The following is a 27,772-nucleotide window of genomic DNA, read 5'->3' on the forward strand; positions in this document are numbered from 1 at the left end:
CATGCCCGGTCCCGTTCGGCCACACCCACGGCCCCGCCCGGCCATGCCCACTTTCACAGCAAACAGCATGGATTTTCAGGTAAGGCCAGGTGTGTTTGTCCTCGTGCTGTCTCTACTGCGCATGACAGCTTCGGACAAACACACTTGGCCTTTTATATAATAGGATGGTATTTCTTTATGCAGTTAATATATGATACTATTTAGTAATATAGACTCAAAGATACAGTAGAAAGTGCAGAGAATATATTGTGTTTAGACTGCTCTTTTTCCTTGTTATATGAACAGAGAATATATAAAAAACCATAAGGACTAATTAACCACGAGTCAGGCACAGATTGTCATAGTTTTAATGGTGCGACTAAAAATAAACAATTGTAATTAAACAGCCATACATTATGTACACTATAAATTAAAAAGCAGTAACATAATTAGTCCCATATTGAGCATGTAAACCAGCCCTAGTTACAAATAACATTGTCAGTATAACAAAGAAATTAGTTATTATTTACCTTTTATGCATTTTCATAAAAAAATGTTTTTTTTCTTGTAAGCACCTGGAAATTTTTGGATTTATTGTTTAGTGCTACATATATTTAAAGTGTGGAAACACCACATAGAGATTACACATCTTAAATAGGGCATATATGTAATAAAATATTGTGTGTGCATATCATTTCCAAAATTACAAATATAATATGTTGATAGAATACCATGGTCCCATGGTTCAGATTACTTAAGAAAGATTATATTCTTAATGTTTTCCTTGTTATCAGAAATCATCTCAAAGTCCTTACAATACATTTTTATATTTTGTTTGCAGCATGAAAACTGTTGTTAACATGCAGTAGGATTTAATGTAATGCAAATGTGTTCTTCTTACTGTTTTGGTTGTGTTATTGTAAATTTTGTTGTTCTTCCTAAAATATTAAAGTTCTTACAAAAAAAATAAAAAAAATCCAATAGAATTCTCTCATTTTAGCACTGTTGCAGTTGTTTTGTATCAGCAGTGCCCTGAATTTTGCAGATGAAAAACGTTTAATTAGAATTAGATAACCCAGTATTTTAAGATCATTTACAAAATAAAATACTCCACTACTCTTAACTAGCAGCCTAATATTTAGCAATACATAATAAATGTGCCATTTGTTTTGTTTCAGGTTGTTCACTCCTGTTTGAAGATAACTACCATTTGAAGTAAAAGAGCATATACAGTACCTGAACACCCAATTACCAGGTAAATGTACATAGACTTTTCAGAGTGTTAAAATGGTCCCTTTTCCATAAACAAGTATTTATTGATTTCCTTCTCTGTAATGACTGTTATCTCCAGTCAGATCAGAGTACAACTGTAAATAAGGCTAAGGGCCACATGATTTTTAGCTGTGATCTTTAAGATATATATGATAACATGACAGACCATTCTTCCACTCTTTCCTGGGTGTAATCCAAGGGAATAGAGTGGAGTACCCTTCATGAAGACTTCATAGGATAGCATCAGGTCACATAACTTTTAATCAATGTGGCCTAATAGTTTATTTAGCAGACATTGTAGTGTAAATACAATAAAATATTTTATTTTGACACAAATGTATTTGTTATTGTGCATTTAGCTCCAGCAAACTGGTTAAATACATAGAGAACATTGTGGTCCTGTGCCATTCTAGACAAGGATACAGCTTTGTGTATGTGTTTAACCATTTTGAAGAAACTAAACACAGTTAAAAAAAAGTAATTTGTATAAAAATAAAACTATTTTAGAGAATCTTGGTTTTATATTAAAATTGTCCCATTAAAATTGGTTAGGAATAACTTGACTAATTTCTCAATGAATTAACCAGTTTTGAAAGAATCAAATTAATGGGAGTTCTTCCACAAGTTTTCTTTTGTAACATGTATGCTCCTTCACTAACAAAAATAAATAAATAAAATGTTCGTATGCTTGTAGGGCACATCACAGTCCACCAATACAGCTATAGGTGCTAATATTTTCCCACGAAAAAACTTTAAAATACATTTTTGTATTTTGAATTCAAATGAACTAATTAATTACAGTATATTTAGAAGAATCTGTAGCATACCTAGGCCTTGTGATTCTATGCTCACATATATCCATGTAGTGGTTATTGTTGTGAGCAACTGCACTCATTAGTATTACTTTACTACCATTGGATAATATGCTCTAAAATGAAAGCACCATATATGTACACATAGTACGTGGCACCAGATGTGGTGTATACACACCTCTTTATCCTCCATCTTGTTTGGCACACAATGCATGGTACTGGAGGATTCATTTGCTAGTCCATGCCCTGTAGTTTCAAGTAATATGCACACTTATGTGTAAATCACATTTATCACAAAAAAAAAAAAAAAAAAAAGTGTTGAAACATGGGGGATGTGCTGCATCACAAATGCTAAAATTCTGACACAAAGATCAACTTGGTGCAAACTGCAAGCAAAAAGGTGACACCCTCTTTGCTTTCATTTAAACAGTTAGGGTTCATATTACTTTACAGACTGGGATTTATCATACATACATGAGTGTGCAGGTACATTTTATATAATAACACAGTACATCACACTAGTATCTTATACTTGGCAATGTTCATATCAGTACAAGAGAAATGAGGGAACCACTTATTTTGGGGAGAAAGTCATGCTTTTTTATGTCAAAACACAAATGCACGATTAAAATAATTCTATATAAATGAGCAGCTGACGTCTTCTGTAATATATTATTTTCATGTTTGTCCTTGTTGTACCAATGAGTAAGGTTTTTGTAAACTACAATAAAATGCATTTATAGTCTCATGAACAATCCTGCATGCTCTTTCTTCACCACATTCCTGGACACATGGCCGCTCTTTCAGTTCTTCATTCCTTCTTTTACTGGTGCTCTCTTTCAACTCGTCTTTGCCGAACTGTTGAGGGAAAAAAATAATAATTTTTAGAAATTTATAGGTTCTTACTGACAAAGGGCCAAATTACAAGTGGTGCACTAAATAATTTTTTCGCTCCCGTAAAAACAAAATTTATGCTTACCTGATAAATTTATTTCTCTTGTGGTGTATCCAGTCCACAGATTCATCCATTACTTGTGGGATATTCTCCTTCCCAACAGGAAGCTGCAAGAGGATCACCCACAGCAGAGCTGTCTATATAGCTCCTCCCCTAACTGCCACCTCCAGTCATTCGACCGAAGACAAGCAAGAGAAAGGAGAAACTATAGGGTGCAGTGGTGACTGTAGTTTAAAAATAAAAAACACCTGCCTTAAAATGACAGGGCGGGCCGTGGACTGGATACACCACAAGAGAAATAAATTTATCAGGTAAGCATAAATTTTGTTTTCTCTTGTAAGGTGTATCCAGTCCACGGATTCATCCATTACTTGTGGGATACCAATACCAAAGCTATAGGACACGGATGAAGGGAGGGACAAGGCAGGCGCTTAAACGGAAGGCACCACTGCCTGTAAGACCTTTCTCCCAAAAATAGCCTCTGAAGAAGCAAAAGTATCAAATTTGTAGAATTTAGAAAAAGTATGAAGCGAAGACCAAGTCGCCGCCTTACAAATCTGTTCAACAGAAGCCTCATTTTTAAAAGCCCATGTGGAAGCCACCGCTCTAGTGGAATGAGCTGTAATTCTTTCAGGAGGCTGCTGGCCAGCAGTCTCATAAGATAAGCGGATTATACTTCTAAACCAAAAAGAAAGAGAAGTTGCTGAAGCCTTTTGGCCTTTTCTCTGTCCAGAGTAGACAACAAATAATGCCGATGTTTGATGAAAATCCTTAGTAGCTTGTAAATAAAACTTTAAAGCACGAACCACGTCAAGATTATGTAATAGACGTTCCTTCTTTGAAGAAGGATTAGGACACAGTGACGGAACAACAATCTCCTGATTGATATTCTTATTAGATACCACCTTAGGAAGAAACTCAGGTTTGGTACGCAAAACTACCTTATCTGCATGGAAGATCAGATAAGGGGAATCACACTGTAAAGCAGATAACTCTGAAACTCTTCGAGCCGAAGAGATAACTACCAAAAACAGAACTTTCCAAGATAAAAGCTTGATATCTATGGAATGCAGAGGTTCAAACAGAACCCCTTGAAGAACTTTAAGAACTAAATTTAAACTCCATGGCGGAGCAACAGGTTTAAACACAGTCTTGATTATAACTAAAGCCTGACAAAACGCCTGAACGTCTGGAACATCCGCCAGACGCTTGTGCAAAAGAATAGACAGAGCAGAAATCTGTCCCTTTAAGGAACTAGCTGACAATCCCTTCTCCAATCCTTCTTGGAGAAAAGATAATATCCTGGGAATCCTGACTTTACTCCATGAGTAACCCTTGGATTCACACCAATGAAGATATTTACACCATATCTTATGATAGATTTTCCTGGTGACAGGCTTTCCAGCCTGAATTAAGGTATCAATGACCGACTCGGAGAAACCACGTTTTGATAAAATCAAGTGTTCAATCTCCAAGCAGTCAGACGCAGAGAAATTAGATTTGGATGGTTGAAAGGACCCTGAAGTAGAATGGAGGAAGGGATGACATGTCCACCAGATCTGCATACCAAGTCCTGCGTGGCCACGCAGGTGCTATCAAAATCACTGAAGCTCTCTCCTGCTTGATCTTGGCAATCAGACGAGGGAGCAGAGGAAACAGTGGAAACACATAAGCCAGGTTGAAGGACCAAGGCGGTGCTAGAGCATCTATCAGCGCTGCCTTGGGATCCCTGGACCTGGATCCGTAACAAGGAAGCTTGGCGTTCTGACGAGACGCCATGAGATCCAGTTCTGGTTTGCCCCAAAGTTGAATCAACTGTGCAAACACCTCCGGAGTGAGTTCCCACTCCCCCGGATGAAATGTCTGTCGACTTAGAAAATCCGCTTCCCAGTTCTCTACTCCTGGGATATGGATAGCTGATAGATGGCAAGAGTGAACCTTTGCCCATAGGATTATTCTTGAAACCTCCAACATTGCTAGGGAACTCCTTGTTCCCCCTTGATGGTTCATGTAGGCTACAGTCGTGATATTGTCCGACTGAAAACTGATGAACCTGACCGCAGCAAGCTGAGGCCAAGCCTGAAGAGCATTGAATATCGCTCTTAGTTCCAGAATGTTTATCGGAAGGAGTGCCTCCTCCTGAGTCCACGAACCCTGAGCCTTCAGGGAGTTCCAGACTGCACCCCAGCCCAGAAGGCTGGCATCTGTCATTACTATTGTCCAATCTGGCCTGCGGAAGGTCATACCCTTGGACAGATGGACCCGAGATAGCCACCAGAGAAGAGAATCCCTGGTCTCTTGATCCAGATTTAGTAGAGGGGACAAATCTGTGTAATCCCCATTCCACTGACTGAGCATGCAGAGTTGCAGTGGTCTGAGATGTAGGCGGGCAAACGGCACTATGTCCATTGCCGCTACCATTAAGCCGATTACTTCCATACACTGAAGAGCGAGAAGTAGAATAAAGAACACAGCAGGAATTTAGAAGTTTTAACAACCTGGCCTCTGTCAGGTAAAACTTAATTTCTACAGAATCAGAGTTCCTAGGAAGGAAACACTTGTGAGAGGGGATAGAGAACTCTTTTCTTCGTTCACTTTCCACCCATGAGACCTCAGGAATGCCAGCACAATGTCCGTATGGGACCTGGCGATTTGAAAATTCGACGCCTGTATCAGACTGTCGTCTAGGTAAAGGGCTAGTGCTATACCCCGCGGCCTTAGGACCGCTAGGAGTGACCCTAGAACCTTCGTAAAGATTCTTGGTGCTGTAGCTAACCCAAAGGGAAGAACCACAAACTGGTAATGCCTGTCTAGGAAGGCGAACCTCGGAAACCGATGATGATCTCTGTGTATCGGAATGTGAAGATAAGAACCTTTAAGTCCATGGTAGTCATATATTGACCCTCCTGGATCATAGGTAGGATGGTTCGAATAGTCTCCATCTTGAAGGATGGGACCCTGAGAAATTTGTTTAGGATCTTGAGATCTAAGATTGGTCTGAAAGTTCCCTCTTTCTTGGGAACTACAAACAGATTTGAATAGAAGCCTTGCCCCTGTTCCTCCTTTGGAACTGGGAGGATCACTCCCATAACTAGGAGGTCTTGAACACAATGTAAGAATGCCTTTCTCTTTATCTGGTTTGCAGATAATTGTGAGAGATGAAATCTCCCTTTTGGGGAAGAAGCTTTGAAGTCCAGAAGATATCCCTGGGACACAATTTCCAACGCCCAGGGATCCTAGACATCTCTTGCCCAAGCCTGGGCGAAGAGAGAAAGTCTGCCCCCTTCCGGATAAGGGGCTGATCTTTCATGCTGTCTTAGAGGCAGCAGCAGGTTTTTTGGCCTGCTTTCCTTTGTTCCAAGCCTGGTTAGGTCTCCAGACCGGCTTGGACTGGGCAAAATTTCCCTCTTGTTTTGTATTAGAGGAAGTTGAAGCTGCGCCACTCTTGAAATTTCGAAAAGGAACGAAAATTAGTCTGTTTGGTCCTTAATTTGTTGGACCTATCCTGAGGAAGGGCGTGACCTTTTCCTCCAGTAATATCAGAAATTATCTCCTTCAGTCCAGGCCCGAATAGGGTCTGCCCCTTGAAGGGAATATTGAGAAGCTTAGACTTTGAAGTAACGTCAGCTGACCAGGATTTAAGCCATAGCGCCCTACGCGCCTGAATAGCAAAACCTGAGTTTTTAGCCGTTAGCTTGGTTAAATGAACAACTGCGTCAGAAACAAATGAATTGGCTAGCTTAAGAGCTTTAAGCTTGTCAAGGATATCATCCAATGGGGTTTCTACCTGTAGAGCCTCTTCTAAATACTCAAACCAGAAGGCCGCAGCAGCAGTGACAGGGGCAATGCATGTAAGGGGCTGGAGAATAAAACCTTGTTGAATAAAAAATTTCTTAAGGTAACCCTCTAATTTTTTGTCCATTGGATCTAGAAAAGCACAACTGTCCTCGACAGGGATAGTTGTACGCTTTGCTAGGGTAGAGACTGCTCCCTCCACCTTAGGGACCGTTTGCCACAAGTCCCATGTAGCGGCATCTATAGGAAACATCTTTTTAAAAACAGGAGGGGGAGAGAACGGTACACCTGGTCTATCCCATTCCTTAGTAATAATTTCTGAAAACCTCTTAGGTATTGGAAAAACATCAGTGTAAACAGGCACTGCATAGTATTTATCCAATTTACACAATTTCTCTGGGACTACAATGGCGTCACAGTCATCCAGAGTTGCTAAAACCTCCCTGAGCAACATGCGGAGGTGTTCAAGCTTAAATTTAAATGTAGACATCTCAGAATCAGGTTGAAGTGTCTTCCCTGAGTCAGAAAAATCACCCACAGATAGAAGCTCTCCTTATTCGGCTTCTGCACATTGTGAGGGTATATCAGACATAGCTACTAAAGCGTCAGAGAGCTCTGTATTTGTTCTAGCCCCAGAGCTGTCTCGCTTTCCTTGTAACCCTGGCAGTTTGGACAATACTTCTGTAAGAGTATGATTCATAACTGCCGCCATGTCTTGTAAAGTATACGCAATGGGCGCGCTAGATGTACTTGGCGTCCCTTGAGCGGGAGTTATAGGCTCTGACACGTGGGAAGAGTTAGTCGGCATAACTTCCCCCTTGTCAATTTCCTCTGGTGATAAATCTTTTAAAGCCAGAATATGGTCTTTACAACTTATAGTAAGATCAGTACATTTGGTACACATTCTAAGAGAGGGTTCCACAATGGCTTCTAAACATAATGAACAAGGAGTTTCCTCTATGTCAGACATGTTTAACAGACTAGTAATGAGACCAGCAAGCTTGGAAAACACTTTAATTAATGTGAAAAAGCAGATTATAAAAAACGCTACTGTGCCTTTAAGGGGAAAACAAACAAACACAAAAACTGCAAAACAGTGAAAAAAGCAGTTAACTATGAAATTTTTACAGTGTGTATAACAGACTAAAATAGCATTGCACCCACTTGCAAATGGATGATTAACCCCTCAGGCTCAAAAACGAAGCAAAAAAACGGTAAAACCGTTATAACAGTCACAAGCAAACTGCCACAGCTCTACTGTGGCTCCTACCTTCCCATAAAACGACTTTTGTAGGCACAAAAAACCCTTACAGAGGTCCAATATGTCATGGGACTCCTTCAGGGAAGCTGGATGTCTCAGAATGTAAAAACAACTGTGCAATTAGAGCGAGAAAATAGGCCCCTCCCACCATGCACTCAAAGTGAAAGGGCCATAAATAACTACTCCTAACTACAGCCATGTGGAAAACTAGGCCCCAAATAAAGATTTATCACCCTCAGTAAAAAAAAAAAAAGTTCTTTATATGTATGCAAACGTTTTACATACTAAGCCATAATAGAAAGTAATATGAATATTACCCTTTAGTGCAAGCATGATGCCAGTCGTTTATTAAATCACTGAAATCAGGCTTATTTTAAATATATCAGGCACTGTCAGCATTTTCTAGTTCTTATCATCCTCTAGAAAAAAATATACTGAACATACCTCAGGGCAGTTAATTCTGCAGTCCGTTCCCCCAGCTGAAGTTTCCGCATACTCTTCAGTTATGTGTGAGAACAGCAGTGGACCTTAGTTACAACCTGCTAAGATCATCAAAAACCTCAGGCAAAACTCTTCTTCTAATTTCTGCCTGAGGTAAAAAACAGTATAACGCCGGTACCGTTTAAAAATAACAAACTTTTGATTGAAGATAAACTACACTATTCACCACATCTCTCTTGATACTTCCCTTGTCGAGAGCTGCAAGAGAATGACTGGAGATGGCAGTTAGGGGAGGAGCTATATAGACAGCTCTGCTGTGGGTGATCCTCTTGCAGCTTCCTGTTGGGAAGGAGAATATCCCACAAGTAATGGATGAATCCGTGGACTGGATACACCTTACAAGAGAAAAATGAGTGGAGCCGCATTAGTGTGTGTATTACAAGTTGAAAGTAAAAAGTTAGCTCACATGCTAACCCAACATTGCGCTAGACCAACTGCGCTAAACCCAATGGTATTTGGAATTACTTTACATTCCTATGTTCTTCACATAGAAGAAAATGTTCTTTTTATTTTAACCCCTTAATGACAGAGGACGTACTAGGTATGTCATAGGAAAAACTTCCCTTAATGACAGTTGACGTACCTGGTACGTCCTCTGTTGTCTGAAGTGCTGGAAGTGATCATGATCGCTTCCAGCTGCTTACAAGGGATTGTAGTGATGCCTCAATATTGAGGCATCACTGCAATCCCCCATTTAACATACCGATGCAGAAAGGGCCACTCTGTGGCCCCATCTGCATCGGCTATGGATGTAAACAAAGTCGTTGGTGGGTGGGAGCAGCTTTTGGCACTATGTACCTTAGTTGTGGATTCCCCAATCGGACTATCATTGTCGGCAGTTTGTGCTGGGAAGGCATTTGCGGCCGGGGGGTGGGGGGGGTGTTGGTGCGCGTGCAAAATATTCTTGCAACTTTTAAAAAAAAAAAAAGCATCAATGTAGATGCAGGGGATCTCCTTTCTTTAGTAAGGGATCTGGGAGGGGGAGGGATGTATATTATTTAGAGGGGCCAGCTACACTACAGAAAATAAATACTTCATATAAAAAAAGTAAAAAAAAAATATTTTGGGGGGCAAATTGGGTACTGGCAGACAGCTGCCAGTACCCAAGATGGCGGCAAATAGATAGAGGGGGAGGGTTAGAGAGATGTATGGGGGGGATCAGGGAGGTTGTGGGGTAAGGGGGGATCCATCACTGCAGACTGTATGAAAAAATAAAATAAAAAAATAAAAAATATTTTTATTTCAGTACTGGCAGACTTTCTGCCAGTACTTAAGATGGCTGTGACAATTGTGAGGTGGGGGAGGGAAGAGAGCTGTTTGAGGGGGGTCAGGAGGTGGGATGTGTCAGGTGAGAGGCTGATCTCTACACTAAAGCTAAAAATTAACCCTACAAGCTACCTAATTAACCCCTTAACTGCTGGGCATATTACAAGTGTGGTGCGCAGCAGTATTTAACGGCCTTATTATTAACAAAAAGCAACACCAAAGCCATATATGTCTGCTATTTCTGAACAAAGGGGATCCCAGAGAAGCATTTACAACCATTTGTGCCATAATTGCACAAGCTGTTTTTATTTGATCGTATTTGGTGGTGAAATGGTGGCATGAAATATACCAAAATGGGCCTAGATCAATAATTTGGGTTGTCTACTACACTACACTAAAGCTAAAATTAAACCTAAAAGCTCCCTACAAGCTCCCTAATTAACCCCTTCACTGCTGGGCATAATACACGTGTGGTGTGCAGCGGCATTTAGTGGCCTTCTAATTACCAAAAAGCAACGCCAAAGCCATATAGGTCTGCTATTTCTGAACAAAGGGGATCCCATAGAAGTATTTACAACCATTTATGCCATAATTGCACAAGTTGTTTGTAAATAAATTCAGCGAGAAACCTAGGCCTAGATTTGGAGTTTGGCGGTAGCCGTGAAAACCAGCGTTAGAGGCTCCTAACGCTGGTTTTAGGCTACCTCCGGTATTTGGAGTCACTCAAAAAAGGGTCTAACGCTCACTTTTCAGCCGCGACTTTTCCATACCGCAGATCCCCTTACGTCAATTGCGTATCCTATCTTTTCAATGGGATTTTTCTAACTCCGGTATTTAGAGTCGTGGCTGAAGTGAGCGTTAGAAATCTAACGACAAAACTCCAGCCGCAGAAAAAAGTCAGTAGTTAAGAGCTTTCTGGGCTAACGCCGGTTCATAAAGCTCTTAACTACTGTGCTCTAAAGTACACTAACACCCATAAACTACCTATGTACCCCTAAACCGAGGCCCCCCCCCCACATCGCCGCCACTCGATTAAATTTTTTTAACCCCTAATCTGCCGACCGCCACCTACGTTATCCTTATGTACCCCTAATCTGCTGCCCCTAACACCGCCGACCCCTATATTATATTTATTAACTCCTAACCTGCCCCCCACAACGTCGCAGCCAGCTACCTACAATAATTAACCCCTAATCTGCCGACCGCAAAGCGCCGCTACTTAAGTTATCCTTATGTACCCCTAATCTGCTGCCCCTAACACCGCCGACCCCTATATTATATTTATTAACCCCTAATCTGCCCCCCTCAACGTCGCCTCCACCTGCCTACACTTATTAACCCCTAATCTGCCGAGTGGACCGCACCGCTACTATAATAAAGTTATTAACCCCTAATCCGCCTCACTAACCCTATAATAAATAGTATTAACCCCTAATCTGCCCTCCCTAACATCGCCGACACCTAACTTCAATTATTAACCCCTAATCTGCCGACCGGAGCTCACCGCTATTCTAATAAATGTATTAACCCCTAAAGCTAAGTCTAACCCTAACACTAACACCCCCTAACTTAAATATAATTTAAATCTAACAAAATTAATTAACTCTTATTAAATAAATTATTCCTATTTAAAGCTAAATACTTACCTGTAAAATAAATCCTAATATAGCTACAATATAAATTATAATTATATTATAGCTATTTTAGGATTAATATTTATTTTACAGGTAACTTTGTATTTATTTTAACCAGGTACAATAGCTATTAAATAGTTAAGAACTATTTAATAGCTAAAATAGTTAAAATAATTACAAAATTACCTGTAAAATAAATCCTAACCTAAGTTAGAATTAAACCTAACACTATACTATCATTAAATTAATTAAATAAAATACCTACAATTACCTACAATTAAACCTAACACTACAATATCAATACATTAATTAAATACAATACCTACAAATAACTACAATGAAATAAACTAACTAAAGTACAAAAAATAAAAAAGAACTAAGTTACAAAAAATAAATTTTTTTTTACAAACATAAGAAAAATATTACAACAATTTTAAACTAATTACACCTACTCTAAGCCCCCTAATAAAATAACAAAGCCCCCCAAAATAAAAAATGCCCTACCCTATTCTAAATTACTAAAGTTCAAAGCTCTTTTACCTTACCAGCCCTGAACAGGGCCCTTTGCGGGGCATGCCCCAAGAAGTTCAGCTCTTTTGCCTGTAAAAAAAAAAATACAATACCCCCCCCAACATTACAACCCACCACCCACATACCCCTAATCTAACCCAAACCCCCCTTAAATAAACCTAACACTAAGCCCCTGAAGATCATCCTACCTTGTCTTCACCTCACCGGGTATCACCGATCGGTCCTGGCTCCAAAATCTTCATCCAACCCAAGCGGGGGCTGGCGATCCATCATCCGGTGGCTGAAGAGGTCCAGAAGAGGCTCCAAAGTCTTCATCCTATCCGGGAAGAAGAGTAGATCCGGACCGGCAACCATCATCTTCCAAGCGGCATCTTCTATATTCATCCGATGAGGACCGGCTCCATCCTGAAGACCTCCACCGCGGACCCATCTTCATCCGGCGACGTCCAACTGGGACATCATCCAAGATGGCGTCCCTCGAATTCCGATTGGCTGATAGGATTCTATCAGCCAATCGGAATTAAGGTAGGAATATTCTGATTGGCTGATGGAATTAGCCAATCAGAATCAAGTTTAATCCGATTGGCTGATCCAATCAGCCAATCAGATTGAGCTCGCATTCTATTGGCTGTTCCGATCAGCCAATAGAATGCAAGCTCAATCTGATTGGCTGATTGGATCAGCCAATCGGATTGAACTTGATTCTGATTGGTTGATTCCATCAGCCAATCAGAATATTCCTACCTTAATTCCGATTGGCTGATAGAATCCTATCAGCCAATCGGAATTCGAGGGACGCCATCTTGGATGACGTCCCTTAAAGGAACCGTCATTCTTCAGTTGGACGTCGCCGGATGAAGATGGGTCCGCGGTGGAGGTCGTCAGGATGGAGCCGGTCCTCATCGGATGAAGATAGAAGATGCCGCTTGGAAGATGATGGTTGCCGGTCCGGATCTACTCTTCTTCCCGGATAGGATGAAGACTTTGGAGCCTCTTCTGGACCTCTTCAGCCACCGGATGATGGATCGCCAGCCCCCGCTTGGGTTGGATGAAGATTTTGGAGCCAGGACCGATCGGTGATACCCGGTGAGGTGAAGACAAGGTAGGATGATCTTCAGGGGCTTAGTGTTAGGTTTATTTAAGGGGGGTTTGGGTTAGATTAGGGGTATGTGGGTGGTGGGTTGTAATGTTGGGGGGGGTATTGTATGGTTTTTTTTACAGGCAAAAGAGCTGAACTTCTTGGGGCATGCCCCGCAAAGGGCCCTGTTCAGGGCTGGTAAGGTAAAAGAGCTTTGAACTTTAGTAATTTAGAATAGGGTAGGGCATTTTTTATTTTGGGGGGCTTTGTTATTTTATTAGGGGGCTTAGAGTAGGTGTAATTAGTTTAAAATTGTTGTAATATTTTTCTTATGTTTGTAAATATTTTTTTATTTTTTGTAACTTAGTTCTTTTTTATTTTTTGTACTTTAGTTAGTTTATTTCATTGTAGTTATTTGTAGGTATTGTATTTAATTAATGTATTGATAGTGTAGTGTTAGGTTTAATTGTAGGTAATTGTAGGTATTTTATTTAATTAATTTAATGATAGTATAGTGTTAGGTTTAATTCTAACTTAGGTTAGGATTTATTTTACAGGTAATTTTGTAATTATTTTAACTATTTTAGCTATTAAATAGTTCTTAACTATTTAATAGCTATTGTACCTGGTTAAAATAAATACAAAGTTACCTGTAAAATAAATATTAATCCTAAAATAGCTATAATATAATTATAATTTATATTGTAGCTATATTAGGATTTATTTTACAGGTAAGTATTTAGCTTTAAATAGGAATAATTTATTTAATAAGAGTTAATTAATTTCGTTAGATTTAAATTATATTTAAGTTAGGGGGGTGTTAGTGTTAGGGTTAGACTTAGCTTTAGGGGTTAATACATTTATTAGAATAGCGGTGAGCTCCGGTCGGCAGATTAGGGGTTAATAATTGAAGTTAGGTGTCGGCGATGTTAGGGAGGGCAGATTAGGGGTTAATACTATTTATTATAGGGTTAGTGAGGCGGATTAGGGGTTAATAACTTTATTATGATAGCGGTGCGGTCCGCTCGGCAGATTAGGGGTTAATAAGTGTAGGCAGGTGGAGGCGACGTTGTGGGGGGCAGATTAGGGGTTAATAAATATAATATAGGGGTCGGCGGTGTTAGGGGCAGCAGATTAGGGGTACATAAGGATAATGTAAGTAGCGGCGGTTTACGGAGCGGCAGATTAGGGGTTAAAAATAATATGCAGAGGTCAGCGATAGCGGGGGCGGCAGATTAGGGGTTAATAAGTGTAAGGCTAGGGGTGTTTAGACTCGGGGTACATGTTAGGGTGTTAGGTGCAGACGTAGGAAGTGTTTCCCCATAGCAAACAATGGGGCTGCGTTAGGAGCTGAACGCAGCTTTTTTGCAGGTGTTAGGTTTTTTTTCAGCTCAAACAGCCCCATTGTTTCCTATGGGGGAATCGTGCACGAGCACGTTTTCGAGGCTGGCCGCGTCCGTAAGCAACTCTGGTATCGAGAGTTGAAGCTGCGTTAAATATGCTCTACGCTCCTTTTTTGGAGCCTAACGCAGCCTTTATGTGGACTCTCAATACCAGAGTTATTTTTATGGTGTGGCCAGAAAAAAGCCAGTGTTAGCTACGCGAGTCGTTACCGACAAAACTCTAAATCTAGCCGCTAAAGTTTGTGAAAAAATTTGTGAAAAATTCAACAATTTTTTTTATTTGATCGCATTTGGCGGTGAAATGGTGGCATGAAATATACCAAAATGGGCCTAGATCAATGCTTTGGGATGTCTTCTAAATATAAATATATGCATGTCAAGGTATATTTTGGGATTCCTGAAAGATATCAGGGTTCCAATGCAACTAGTGCTAATTTTGAAAAAAAGTGCTTTGGAAATAGCAAAGTGCTACTTGTATTTATGGCCCTTGAACTTGCAAAAAAAGCAAAGAACATGTAAACATTGGGTATTTCTAAACTCGGGACAAAATTTAGAAACTATTTAGAATGGGTGTATTTTGGTGATTGCAGATGTGTAACAGATTTTAGGGGTCAAAGTTCGAAAAAGTGTTGTTTTTTTTCAATTTTTTCCTCATATTTTATATTTTTCTTTATAGTAAATTATAAGATATGATGAAAATAATGGTATCTTTAGAAAGTCCATTTAATGGCGAGAAAAACAGTATATAATATGTGTGGGTACAGTAAATGAGTAAGAGGAAAATTACAGCTAAACACAAACACTGCAGAAATGTAAAAATAGCCATTGTCATTAAGGGTAAGAAAATTGAAAAATGGTCCGGTCATTAAGGGGTTAAATATATATATATATATATATATATATATATATATATATATATATATATATATATATATATATATATATATATATATATAGTCTATATCCAATAAAGGACTGCACTCACTGGATTTAGTTTCAGAAACCTTCAAATCTTTATTGTGGTAACGTTTCGGGGTTCGCAGACCCCTTCCTCAGACCTTCGCAGACCCCTTCCTGGTCTGAGGAAGGGGTCTGCGAACCCCGAAACGTTACCACAATAAAGATTTGAAGGTTTCTTAAACTAAATCCAGTGAGTGCAGTCCTTTATTGGATATAGACTGTATACTTGTTTGACTTTGCACCCTGGTTGATGACTACACAGCATTGGGAGTGCAGACACACACGGAGGATATATATATATATATATATAATAAATTAAAGAGAAAGGCTATATCTGGGTAATACAGCGCAGCAAAATACAGAATGCAAAGAGTACAACACAATAATAATATGTGATTAGGTAGAAACTCAGAATGGAAACACAGTCTAGTATCTTATTTGCTGTTTTTTATCCACAATGAAAATGATCTTGTTAGAGTTTTACTGCATATATATTCATATATGTGATTAAGTGAAAGGATGTCTCCTTACCGGATGTTACCCCAATCATATGAGGTAAGGTATGATCATGTAAGGAGAGTCTTTGTCTTGTCTTTAGTGACCACTGGTCCAGATGTCGCAGATGTATAGGTCCAAACCGGGGTAGCGTGTTTCCCTCTCAGGGTCCGTCTCTATAGTTGTATATATGATCTTTGCCCAATAGAAACTTTTCAGATAGTTGGAGTCTCAGTGACTCATAGGAGTATGGCACTTCGATTAGGATCTCTCAGGCTCTCATTTTCTCGATTGGATATAGAAGAAAAAGAAAGCAAAAACACATAGCGTAATACTGTAAAACAAGGGTAATTTTATTCTATATAATCGTGGTAAGATATACATTCACATGTCAAGACCTCAATCCATAATGAGGTAAGATTTTAGCATGTCAAAGATGTGTATACACTTATTCAATATGTAACCCAATGGGTATGGTAGATGAACGTTGAAATATGTATAGTGGTTATATACAAAGTAAATCCTGAGGATAAATTTCTTATCCAGCTGTTGAAGTGTCCAGCTAATAGATGTATATTTCTACAAATAGGTTTTCTTAACAATGTTCACTTAAGCCAGTATTAGGACTGTTAGGTGTTGAGTGCCCTATGTGTTTAATATCAGGGTGGGCTTTCACAAACACTCATTCCAGGGTGTGCATAAGAAATGCAGCCATATGCAGAAAGCAAAAAGCAAAAACAGGAAAAAGCAGATTAGCGTGGCGTTATTTGTCAAAGCGCTGGTTAATGCACCATTCAAATATTAGTAGTGGTATAGCATAAGAATGGTAACTATGCTGGAGGATAAACAAAGGAGGAATCTTAGGCGTGAGAGCCCTATATTCGTTAGGGTAAATACTCACAGACCGTCATTCCACAGTGAGCATAGGAAATGCAGTGTTTGTGTAGAAAAGGAAATATAGCGTAGCGTTATCAAGTTAAAAAAAGCCGGTCACAGCAGAGTATGTGAGAGAACTGCACTGTCACACTTTGTAGGTATCACCTTACGCGTTTCAAAGTATTTACTTACTTTTTCATTAGAGGTAGTGCCACACCTATTGAATAAGTGTATACACATCTTTGACATGCTAAAATCTTACCTCATTATGGATTGAGGTCTTGACATGTGAGTGTATATCTTACCACGATTATATAGAATAAAATTACCCTTGTTTTACAGTATTATGCTATGTGTTTTTGCTTTCTTTTTCTTCTATATCCAATCGAGAAAATGAGAGCCTGAGAGATCCTAATCGAAGTGCCATACTCCTATAAGTCACTGAGACTCCAACTATCTGAAAAGTTTCTATTGGGCAAAGATCATATATACAACTATAGAGACGGACCCTGAGAGGGAAACACGCTACCCTGGTTTGGACCTATACATCTGCGACATCTGGACCAGTGGTCACTAAGCCAAGACAAAGACTCTCCTTACATGATCATACCTTACCTCATATGATTGGGGTAACATCCGGTAAGGAGACATCCTTTCACTTAATCACATATATGAATATATATGCAGTAGAACTCTAACAAGATCATTTTCATTGTGGATAAAAAACAGCAAATAAGATACTAGACTGTGTTTCCATTCTGAGTTTCTACCTAATCACATATTATTATTGTGTTGTACTCTTTGCATTCTGTATTTTGCTGCGCTGTATTACCCAGATATATCCTTTCTCTTTAATTTATTGTTTCACCCATTGTGTTAGGGGTACACAATTTCTCTGGTTCAGCTGCACAATACCACACATAAATAACAGATATCTACAGACACAATTTGTTCAATCCATACTTGTACCTAGATATCTGACTCAATATCATCCATTATAAGATCTTATAGAGCGCTGGTCACCTACACCCTTGTTTTCCATATATATATATATATATATATATATATATATATATATACTAGTCCTAAAGCCCGTGTACACGGGCCAATTTTTTAAGTACCGCGGTTCCAACCCTTGCTCCCTCTCTCTCCCCCTCTCTTTTGCGCTTTCTCTCTCTCCCCCTCTCTTTTGAGCTCTCTCTCTCCCCCCTATTTTGCGCTCTCTCTCCCCCTCTTTTGCTCTCTCCCCCCCCCCTTTTGCTCGCTTTCTCTCTCTCTTCGCCCCTCTTCTGCTCTCACCCCCCTCTTTTGCTCTCTCTCTCGCCCTCTTTTGCTCTCTCGCTCCCCTATTTTGCTCTCTCTCTCTCCCCATTTTGCTCTCTCTCCCCCTCTTTTACTCTCTCTCTCCTCCCCTCTTTTGCTCTCTCTCTCCCCCCCTCTTATGCGCTCCCGCTCTCTCCCCCTCTTTTGCGCTCTCTCCCCTTCTCTTTTGCACTCTCTCTCTCCCTCTTTTGCGCGCTCTCCCCCTTCTCTTTTGCGCTCTCTTTCCCCCTTCTCTTTTGCGCTCTCTCTCCCCCCTTTCTTTTGAGCTCTCTCTCTCCCATTCTTTTGAGCTCTCTCTCTCCCTTTCTTTTGCGCTCTCTCTCCCCCCTCTCTTTTGAGCTCTCTCTTCCCCCTCTTTTGAGCTCTCTCTCTCCCCCCTCACTTTTGAGCTCGCTCTCTCCCCCCACTTTTTTGAGCTCTCTCTCTCCCTCTCTTTTGCGCTCTCTCTCTCCCCCTCACTTTTGAGCTCTCTCTTCCCCTCTTTTGTGCTCTCTCTCTCCCCCTCTTTTGCTCTCTCCCCCTCTTTTGTTCTCTCCCCCTCTTTTGCTCTCTCTCCCCCTCTTTGCTCTCTCTCTCATCCTCTTTTGCTATCTCTTCCCCTCTTTTGCCTTCTCCCCCCTCTTTTGCTCTCTCTCTTCCCCCCTCTTTTGTTCGATTTCTATATTTCCCTCCTCTCTTTTGGTCTCTCCCACTTGTTTTGGTCTCTCCCACCTCTCTCCCGTAGGCCATGCCCCTTCACGCACCCTCCCGCGAGGCCAGGTCCCTTGTCATGCCGTGAGGCCACGTCCCCTTGTCACGCCCGTGAGGCCACGCCCCCATCGAGGCACGCCCGGTCACGCCCCCACCAGGCAGCTTCTCCAGTGTGCACTCCTGTGCTGGTCAAGGCCAGGTATGTTTGTCCTCTGCAGTTTCTACTGCGCATGACTGCATCTGACAAACACACCTGGCCTTTAATTATATAAGATATATATATATATATATATATATATATATGATTATTTTATTTGTAAAATATATATCTATATCTATATATATATATGAGATATATATGGTATATAGATAGATACTGTACAACTTGGGATGGAATATTCTTTAGTGACAGTGCATATGCCATTCTGTTTTAAAATAATACCAATTTGAATTGATTAAGTTGATAAAATAGAGCTAATTTTTTCAGCTCCATGGCTCTGAAGTCGCCGGTCTTCAGTTCCGCGGTCATCTCCACTCCGCTCCGGCTTGGTCCTGGATGAAGAAAGAAGAGGTCCCTGCTTGGAAGAATATGCCGGCCGCTTGGAAGAAGAATTCACCGACTGAAACAAGACTTCACCACCTGTAACAAGACTTCACCGCTGGACTTCAGGAACTGTGAGTACCTATTTGGGGGTTAGACTTAGCGTTATTTTTTTTTAATTTTATTTATTAGAATAGGGATTTCATGGGCACTTGTAAAAGAGCTGAATGCCCTTTTAAGGGCAGTACAAGAGCTGGATGCCCTTTTAAAGGGCAATGACAATACAAATGCCCCTTTAGGGGCAATGGGTAGTTTATGTTTTTTTATTTTGGGGGGTTTGGTGGGTGGGGGTTTTTACTGTTAGAGGGGACTTAGTATTTTTTAGACGTAAAAGAGCTGTTTAACTTAGGGCAATGCCCTACAAAAGGCCCTTTTAAGGGCTATTGGTAGTTTAGATTAGATTAGGGGGTGATTTTATTTTGGGGGGATTTTTTATTTTCTTAGGGATTAGGTTTATTTTTTTGTTTTTTTTATAATTATTTTCTGTAATGTTAGACTTTTTTATTTTTTGTAATTTTAGATTAATTTAATTTTAGTATTTTTTATTTTTAAAGTAATGTTAGTTTTTTTTTATTGTAATTTAGTATTTTTTAATTTAATGTAATTGGGGTTAATTTAGGGGTGTTAGGTTGGGGGCATTAGTAATTAAATTAGTTATTTGCGTTGTGGGGGGTTTGCGGATTCGGGTTAATAGGTTAATTAAGTTTATTTTGTTGATGGGGGATGGCGGTTTAGGGGTTAATAGTTTTAACAGGTATTTTGTGATGTGGGTGAATGATGGATTAGTGGTTAATAGTTTATTAAGGTATATTGCATTGTGAGGTGATGGAGGTTTAGGGGTTAATCACTTTATTAGGTATATAGCATTGTGGGGGGTTGGCAGATTAGGGGTTAATAGGTTAATTAGATGTTTTGTGATGTGGGGGTTGGTGAGTTAGGGGTTAATATACTTTATTAGTTATTGCGGTGGGGGTTGGCGGTTGACAGGTAGATAGATATTGCGCAAATGCGTTAGGTGTTAGTTATTATTTTCTGGTAGTTATGATGCTCATATTTTCAGTGCAAGGCTTGCTGCGCCTGTCTATGTGTGGCGAGATGAAAATGGAAAATGTCTTCATTTTCGCTGCGTAAGTCCTTGCGCTGAATATGTGATAGCAACTTGCGACGCGGTTCTATGTTAGTTTATGGGAGTAAAAATAGCGGGCGACGGGTAAAATATATGCAATGCAAAACCGGCCTAAAAACCGGCGTCACCGGCTTTTGGGGGATGCCGCATATGTAATCTTGCCCTAGGTCTCCACTTGCACTAAATTTGTTTTTGCTCAAGCAAGCACGTTTACTTTTAAACTTGTAATATGTACGCAAGTTTGTATGGTTGAAATATTGTATATCGGGACTCTAACAATAAAGTTCAAAAATATATAAAAATATAATTAGTGCGCCAACGGTCTAGATGTTGCTAACACTATAAATGTGATTATAAAGTGTATATAGAAAAGACAATCAAATAGTGATGGTTGCAAAAATAAAACTAAATAAAATTAAATAAAGTGATTCCTAGGTCAAAACTCAAATAACATTGAATGCTAGTGAATTAATGTGATCTTAACAATATACTCCTTATCATAAAAGGGGTACTAACATTAAAATGCAAAGCAATGGTCATTAGTAGACACAATGATATAGTGTTATCGTCCCAAAAACAAAGTTCTTATGATTATAAATGTGGTGGGTGTATTGTCCAAATCACAGGAGGCAAGCACTTCTTCAAACGATCCCTGTTGGTGGCCCAGGGGTAGATACTAGACAGAAAAGGAGATAAAAAAAGGCGCCAACATAGTGCGATTACCAATGAGATGGGACACGCAGTGCAAGTAAAATCATATACTCACAGGATAACGGACACTTGAAAAGTGTCACAAGTGCATCCTGGACCCTCAGAGTTGTCCAGCTAACTCCCACTCCACTGTGGTAGTAAGAAACCGCTCGTCACTGCCAATCGAGGTAGCTACGCTGGTGGTCTCAGCTACGCTGGTGGTCTTGGCTGCAGTCAGTGTTACAAAGGGACTGACTAAAGATCCACTCGATTCAGGATGTAACAGTTCTAATCCGTATTCACGCTGACATTTGCATCTGAAAATAATAAGTAGAATCAGGAGTGATCGCTAATAATATTACAGATTCTCCCCAAGAGTCTGTGGCACGGGGAGAAGCACAATACTGGTTTCAGGGATTAGAGAAGCTGTAGTTTGTCAGGTTACAGTGAAAAGACACTGAGAGGGAGGAGGAAGGATACACATTAAAGGTAGCAACTACGTACTCAGCTGAGTACGTAGTTGCTACCTTTAATGTGTATCCTTCCTCCTCCCTCTCAGTGTCTTTTCACTGTAACCTGACAAACTACAGCTTCTCTAATCCCTGAAACCAGTATTGTGCTTCTCCCCGTGCCACAGACTCTTGGGGAGAATCTGTAATATTATTAGCGATCACTCCTGATTCTACTTATTATTTTCAGATGCAAATGTCAGCGTGAATACGGATTAGAACTGTTACATCCTGAATCGAGTGGATCTTTAGTCAGTCCCTTTGTAACACTGACTGCAGCCAAGACCACCAGCGTAGCTGAGACCACCAGCGTAGCTACCTCGATTGGCAGTGACGAGCGGTTTCTTACTACCACAGTGGAGTGGGAGTTAGCTGGACGACTCTGAGGGTCCAGGATGCACTTGTGACACTTTTCAAGTGTCCGTTATCCTGTGAGTATATGATTTTACTTGCACTGCGTGTCCCATCTCATTGGTAATCGCACTATGTTGGCGCCTTTTTTTATCTCCTTTTCTAACAATAAAGTTCCATTGGCAATATTCTCCACTATGTATATATCAAAATTAACTTTAAGTTCAAACAAGGTTTAAATGAACATTAAAGTGATTATATTAGCATGCAACTATAAACCCAAATACAGTTTGGAACAGTATGTATCGTTGGAAAAGTGAAATGACAACATAAAAGATGTTGGTATAGACCTAACCCTCATAATGTATTTAAATATTTACCAGCAGAGGGCGCTTAGAGCCTGAGAATCAAGTAATCTGAACATGTGACTCACCTATACTACTGCTGTTGTATATACTGTATACTGCACAATATGCACATAAAAGATGTAATGACATGTTTATAAATGAAGCCGACTGTTACAAGAACACTGAATTGGCAAATTATAGACATTTACAAATAAGTATTTGAAAATTCCAGTATCCAGTAACTAATACCTGTTTCTGTTATAGGCAGCTGGTTTAAATGTTTTGGCAAACAACTAGCTGCTTTGGCCTTGTCTAAAGTCTTTAAACCAGACTAAAGGGCAGCCTTAAAGGGACATTTAACCCAAAAAAATTATTTCATGCTTTAGGTAGAACATACAATTTTAAACAACTTTCCAGTTTACTTATATTATCAAATTTGCTTCATTCCCTTGGTAACATTTGTTGAAGGAGCAGCAATGCACTACAGGTTTCTAACTGAACACATGGGTGAGCCAATGACAATTGGTTTATATATGCAGCCACCAATCAGCAGCTAGAACCTAGGTTCTTTGCGGCTCCTGAGCTTTCCTAGATAAACCTTTCAGCAATGGATAACAAGAGAAGGAAGCAAATTAAATAATAGAAGTAAATTGGAAACTTGTTTAAAATGTTCCGTCTAAATCATGAATATCTAATTATGACTTTACTGTCCCTTTAAACTCAATGTGAAGGATACAAAAAAATATTGTTTAGTTACTGGTCTTTTAAAGAAATGTTGTGATCCCCAGTCGCCCACTGGAACGTAGTTGTCAACATTTCTAAAAAACATTCCAGGGACATTTTGCAGCAGAGCAAGCAGCAGGTTACCGAAGTATTGATGACCTTCTGTTCAACTGCTCCGCCCCTCTGTTCCGCAATCAGATAGTAATAGTATAATTTAGACTTATCCATATCATATTATACAGATGACAGCACCAAGCTCTAACATCTCCCCTATAATATTGCCAGTATCAATCTCTAAAACATTCTGCTTATTGTTACAACACAGCATGAAAATTTAAATGAGGCAGACAAATAATATGTGCAATAGTTATTTTGAACAAAACTGACTACAGAGCCGAAGTCCTCTCCCAACTAACAGATCCCAAAACATACCTTAAATTAACCTTTAATCCTACACTCAAATTTAGGAATGAATTGAGGGATCTATTAGACACAGCTTGTGAAAAAGGCTTAATGAAATCTACCCAGGCACAACATTGCTTGGTTGATCATCCCATCGTCCCAGCCTTTCGCATAGTACCCAAAATTCACAAAACCTTAACAAAACCACCAGGCAGGCCCATAGTGGTCAGCAGGGGTTCCCTATGCGAAAGGCTGGGAGACTGGCTAGACAATGTACTTCAACCCATAGTAAGATCCTTACCGGGCTATATCAGAGATAGCACACATCTAATTAATAGAATAGAAAATCTAAAATGGCAAAAAAACTACAAATGGCTGACTATAGATGTTTCCTCCCTCTATTTGAGTATCCCTCATGATGAGGGACTCAAAGCACTCAAATATATGCTTGAAAGATTCACTGATTTTCCCAATAGCTTCATACATTTTGTATTAGAAGTAACACAGTTTCTTCTCACACATAATTTCTTTGTATTTGAGGGAACCTATTACCTCCAGAGATGTGTCATGGCCATGGGGGCGAAGTTTGCCCCCTCATATGCGAACTTGTATATGGGTTACTTTGAAGCCTGCCACATCTTTGGAGGTAACTGTCACCTTAATAAGAATATTATCACATATGGCAGGTACATCGATGATTTGATCCTAATTTACAATGACCAGGAAAACACAACCATTCCAAGCTACATTCAATACTTGAACAAAAACAATCTCAATTTAAATTTCACATATAAAGTACATGACAAAGAGATGGAATATTTGGATTTAAATTTGTATCATGATAAAGATAACAATATTCTCATCTCAAACTATAGCAAACCCTTAGCGAGAAATACTATTCTCAGAGCAGATTCCTGCCACGCACCTCATATGCGTAAGGATATACCCAAAGGACAGTTTCTCCGATCACGCAGAAACTGTTCTACTCTACAAACCTATTACAAAGAAGCTAATACTTTAATAGACAAACTAATAGTAAGAGGCTACCACAAGTCATCACTTAAGATAATCATGACTAAGGTAGCTAAAATGGATAGACAAACACTACCGAACAACACAGAGAGGAACACACAACAAAGACGCAAACCGGATATATATCCTATGTCACCCAACCAAAATCAAACACGATTGAACACAATAAATGATAAAGATCCAATATATTTTACTACAAAATATAGTGGCCAGTTTTACCAAATTTGTAGAATCATTAAGAAGTACCTACCAGTTCTCAATGGAGATACAATTCTCAAACATAAGATGGACAATATAGTTAAATTTACCGCCAAGAAGGCCACCAATATAGGTGATTTAGTAAAGAAAAAATTTAACAAGAAAATTGACCCCCGCACCAATTGGCTCACACCATCAGCAGGCTTTTACCGATACGGACACATCCGTTGTAAAAGCTGCAACTACACTAAGCCTAGTTCAACCTTCACTTCAACTCAAACAGGAGACACATACCACATTAAAAACAGGATCAACTGTACCTCTACGTTCATCATTTACTGGATCACATGCAAAGAATGTGGCTTTCAATATGTAGGTATCACCACTCGCCCCATAAAGGATAGGGTAAGAGAACATCTGACATCCATAGAAGATAGCACAACGAAAACACCAGTAGCAAGACATTTTCACACACACACTAACCTTATCAAAAATTTTTCCTTTCAAGGAATAGAACATATAGGTAAAGACCCACAAGGAGGAGATAGGGTCAAAACACTTCAAAAGAGAGAAGTCTATTGGATTTTCACTTTAGCAACTAGAACACCTACAGGGATCAATAGAAGATACGATGTAAACTTATTTATAGAGTAGAAAAATCAGCAAATTCATCACATAGTATCATACAAGACTCTCCAAAATCTAAGCTGTGCATTAACTTAGATATAATAACAACACCAATCAAACATAAGATATGTCCCTCTTATGCTCATAACATCCATATCCATCTGAAAATCGAGACGTAGAAACATAATCTTTCGATTTTTAAGTGTACAATAGCCTTATTTTGAAGCCCAGTATTCTATATCATCTTTCTATACAAATTAGTGAAGGAACATCAATTATTGTCATTCATAATTTGTCCTCCCACTCTATATCTTCTCTCTTATTACAAAATACTAGAATATACAAGAAAGTACAAAGAAGTACAAGTCTGTATAAGTAGGAAAGTTGTAACTTATATAATATTAATTACACCTACAAAAGTCATTGTGTATAATCCTCTAGTATTTTCTGCAAACTACTAAACCATCTGATAAAAGAGACATAAGTAAACAAAAAAGTTATCTTAGAATACTTAAACACTCAGCAACACTGGAGTTTTTATACTTAGACAAGTAAGCACATCAACTTGTGTCATTTTAAGTCAATTTAAATCTTTGTTAATGTTTAAATCTTTGTTAATATATATTTTTATAAGTTCTGTCTATGTCAGATTGTATTCACTAAAAAAGAAAAAATACTTTCACTAAAGTAAAAAAATTTCTTTAAGTGCCAGAAAATGTCATCCTATATAAACAGTACTTTTGGCTTCCACAGCTGAGCTTAATAGTTCCACCTGTCACCTGGATCAACCCACTTTTCCAATAGGCTGGAAGAGCCTATTTAAGCTCACCTGTGGCACCCAAGAAACTACCTCTGAAGAAGCGCATGAGACATGCGCGAAACATGTTAGCTAGTTCAAGCTACCCTTGTTAATACTACTTAACAGAAGAATAAACCTATTGCACTGGCTACCTGTCCGGATTTGTTCTCTTTTTTTCTTTCAAATAAAATGTGAACCCATTCAATAATAATAGCAATATTCCAGTAGGAGTTAAATATATTTCAATAATACTTTATGGGCTAGATTACAAATGGAGAGTTAAATTATCGTGCAATTTGCCTGTTTGTTAAAATGAGGATAGTGACAGCATTCAGAGACATATAGCAACAGGACAGTGATACAATCAAAATGCTTTCTCGTTGTAATGATATTAATTCATCTCTGGCTGTCTATAAATGCCTGTTGGTTCTGTATTTGCCACCAGGATTTTTATTGTATGTGAGTTGCAGGAGTGCCGGTATTTACCAGGCCTTTCGTAAATAATTATTACTGGATCGGATTTTAGACCATGAGCTAATGTCAAAATTATTGTAAGAGTAACTAGAGCAATGGAAAGCTAGATGTTACAGCTTAAGCACAGGATTATTGCACTAACATTCTAAACTGTGTCATTGGGCAGCTTGCTGAAAATCAATGCAGTAAAAAGAATGAAAATGATTTACAAACAAATATGTTGTATGACATGGGCTCTGTCATAAAGAGAGACTGCATCTGAATATAGGATTAAAGTAGAACTCTCAATCCTACTTAGGTACATTTAGCTAATTAGCTCTTGTTCAGAAATGTTCAGGTCTTATCTGGGAGAACTGCCTTTATAACATGCTTAGCATACTTACTATTTAATAATCATTGCTATGATGGGAAACTACCATTTTTAGATTTAAATTGCAGGAAAAGCAGGCAAAATAAATAATTAAGGTGCATTGTAACGTTGTTTCGCAACACCGTATTGAACATTTTGGCCAAGATTAAAAGTAGAGCATGAAAATGTTAGCACTCTGATGCGTTAACGTCAATTGAGTGCCGTCCATAACACTTCTACTTTTGCCTTCATATTACAGGTTCTTATTGCTATAACGATAGTCTAGCGCGCACTAACATCTAAGCACGGGTACAATAAATACCTCACATAATAGATATTCTATAGGGGCATTCAGTTAAATAAATCTCAGATAATGCTCAAGCGCTAAGCTGATGGACCACAAAAAATTCAATCAAGTAGTGGAACTCTACATTTAGTTCATTGCTATACTACTTCAATGAAACTTAAAGGGATAGAAATGTCAAAAATGAAATGTGCATGAACGCATTTCAATTTGAAATATGAGCATTTTTTAATATACTTCTATTAGCAAAAATAGTTTTAGTAGAAGTTATTACTGTTTTTTAGCAGCATACGCACATATCCTGTGAAAGCCCGTGCACCAGTATTCAAATATTATGGATGCTCAAAAAGATGGCTGTGGTGTGTATTGCTTCTGAAGACTTAAATTGTGTCATACAAGCTACTGCTGA

The 27,772-nt window shown here is 39.1% G+C and overlaps 1 protein-coding gene across 2 annotated transcripts in view; it reads right to left on the minus strand.

The window, feature by feature from the left end:
- Window positions 1-331: 331 nt before the first annotated feature.
- The window catches only part of LOC128663247 (tropomodulin-2), a 343,309-nt gene continuing 315,868 nt past the window's right edge, over window positions 332-27,772 (minus strand). For both annotated transcript variants that reach the window (XM_053717475.1, XM_053717474.1), the window contains one exon: window positions 332-2,921. In XM_053717475.1, coding sequence (XP_053573450.1) covers window positions 2,887-2,921 — 35 coding nt within the window. In that variant the 3' untranslated portion in view covers window positions 332-2,886. The remainder of the gene's footprint in view (window positions 2,922-27,772) is intronic.

The sequence above is a fragment of the Bombina bombina genome, chromosome 6, assembly GCF_027579735.1.
Source record: "Bombina bombina isolate aBomBom1 chromosome 6, aBomBom1.pri, whole genome shotgun sequence".
Taxonomy (NCBI): domain Eukaryota; kingdom Metazoa; phylum Chordata; class Amphibia; order Anura; family Bombinatoridae; genus Bombina; species Bombina bombina.